Source organism: Rhinopithecus bieti, unplaced genomic scaffold (genome assembly GCF_001698545.2).
Source record: "Rhinopithecus bieti isolate Rb0 unplaced genomic scaffold, ASM169854v2 scaffold_36887, whole genome shotgun sequence".
Taxonomy (NCBI): domain Eukaryota; kingdom Metazoa; phylum Chordata; class Mammalia; order Primates; family Cercopithecidae; genus Rhinopithecus; species Rhinopithecus bieti.
This window is the reverse complement of record NW_016815273.1, coordinates 1-2,082: the sequence shown is the minus strand read 5'-3', so window position 1 is coordinate 2,082 and position 2,082 is coordinate 1. Positions and strand designations below refer to the sequence as shown.

The 2,082-nt window shown below is 63.7% G+C and overlaps 1 protein-coding gene across 1 annotated transcript; it reads left to right on the top strand.

The window, feature by feature from the left end:
• Window positions 1–44: 44 nt before the first annotated feature.
• Window positions 45–2,078, top strand: LOC108515896 (kelch-like protein 14; the record flags this gene model as incomplete). Its single annotated transcript, XM_017853080.1, has 2 exons — window positions 45–883; window positions 1,100–2,078. A coding segment is annotated over exon 2 (936 nt), but the record flags the coding sequence as incomplete, so codon positions are not given.
• Between the last annotated feature and the right edge of the window lie 4 nt (window positions 2,079–2,082).

The window sequence follows — 2,082 nt, the reverse complement described above, 5'->3', positions numbered from 1 at the left end:
GCTCTTTCCACAGCCCCCACCCCTCCCCCCAACACCTGCCTTCTAACTTGAACTTCTCATAGTTACTGGAGTTAAAGCGACTGCGCCTGGTGCCCGGGAGGGAAAACCGTGCACACGAATCCCTCCCGGCCTCCTGGCCTCCCGGCTCCCGCTCCAAACGCGTCCTCGCAGCCCCACTTCCTCCCCTTGGGTCCTCGGTGCCGCCCCGCGCTGGAAGGGGAGATAGATGCCCGAACTTCCGCGCTTTGAAATGAGCGAGACGGGGAAAGGGGCCACCGGGTCGGGGTGGGGGTGGTGGAAGGATTCTCCTGCCAGGTTTAAAGGCGTCTCTGGAAAATTAGCCAAACTGAGTGGTGACGGGGAAGCCAACAACAGTTTGCGAAGCAGGGAAGCGGGCAGGGCCAGGTTGAAGGAAATGAGCTCGAATTGATAAGGACAGCTCCCGCCTCTGCCGAGTCCACTGAGCCGGTCCTCACCGCGCTCCGCTGCACTTTCCCGGGAGAAGAAAGGGCTTTATCTCCTCCCTCAGACTACTAGCCTAGGAGTTTCTCGGGGCAGCATGGATAATCGAAGGGGGTCCCAGCTTTTGGAGAGCTAAGATTCGCCCACCCCGCGCGCTTGTCGGGCCCCTGTTCCTACCCCCTCCCCCAAACTGGACCAACTGCGAAGAGCAAAGCTTCGGGCATAAGTTGACCTGAAACCTTCGCCGTCGGTCGCCTCTGCGCTTTCAGGGCACCCCGGGCTCCCCACTCCCCGGCCTTTCCCTTCTTCCGGCCCGGCATGGACACGAGCCCACGAGGTGCCTCGGCCTCAGCCGCCACTTTGCCGTCGCTGCTGCCACTGCTGTTGCTGCCAACAGCTGAGGTGGTTTTAGGAAAGTGAGGTACGAAGTGTGTGGGAGGTGGCGAGAGGAGTCGCAGGGAGCAGAACCGGCGCCGGGACCCCAGACAGGGCCCTTCTGGTGGCGCTCACGGATCCAGCGTCTTCGGACTTTCCTCCTAGGGTCGGGGTCCGGAGCGCGCCAGGAGGGAGCCAAGCTGAGCCTTGTTTCTTGTTCTTCGCGCTCCCCTCCCTCCCATCCCCCACCCCTGTCTGCCAGGTTGGAGGAGGGTTTAAAGCCAGGTGCACCGAGTCAGCTCGCCATGTCCAGATCCGGGGACAGGACCTCCACCTTCGACCCCAGCCACAGCGACAACCTGCTGCACGGCCTCAACCTGCTGTGGAGGAAGCAGCTGTTTTGCGACGTGACCCTGACGGCCCAGGGCCAGCAGTTCCACTGCCACAAGGCCGTGCTGGCCTCCTGCTCGCAGTACTTCCGATCGCTCTTCTCCAGCCACCCCCCTCTCGGGGGAGGGGTCGGCGGCCAGGACGGCCTGGGGGCCCCCAAGGACCAGCAGCAGCCGCCGCAGCAGCAGCAACCGTCACAGCAGCAGCAGCCGCCGCCGCAGGAGGAGCCCGGGACTCCTTCTTCCTCCCCCGACGACAAGCTGCTGACCAGTCCCCGGGCCATCAACAACCTGGTGCTGCAGGGCTGCTCGTCCATCGGGCTGCGCTTGGTGCTCGAGTACCTCTACACGGCCAATGTGACCCTGTCCCTGGACACGGTGGAGGAGGTGCTGTCGGTCAGCAAGATCCTGCACATCCCCCAGGTCACCAAGCTCTGCGTGCAGTTCCTCAACGACCAGATCTCGGTGCAGAACTACAAGCAGGTGTGCAAGATCGCCGCGCTGCACGGCCTGGAGGAGACCAAGAAGCTGGCCAACAAGTACCTGGTGGAGGATGTGCTGCTGCTTAACTTCGAGGAGATGCGCGCCCTGCTGGACTCGCTGCCGCCCCCCGTGGAGTCGGAGCTGGCGCTCTTCCAGATGTCCGTGCTGTGGCTGGAGCACGACCGCGAGACCCGCATGCAGTACGCGCCTGACCTCATGAAGCGCCTCCGCTTCGCGCTGATCCCGGCCCCGGAGCTGGTAGAGCGGGTCCAGTCAGTGGATTTCATGCGAACCGACCCGGTCTGCCAGAAGCTGCTGCTGGACGCCATGAACTACCACCTGATGCCCTTCAGGCAGCACTGCAGGCAGAGCC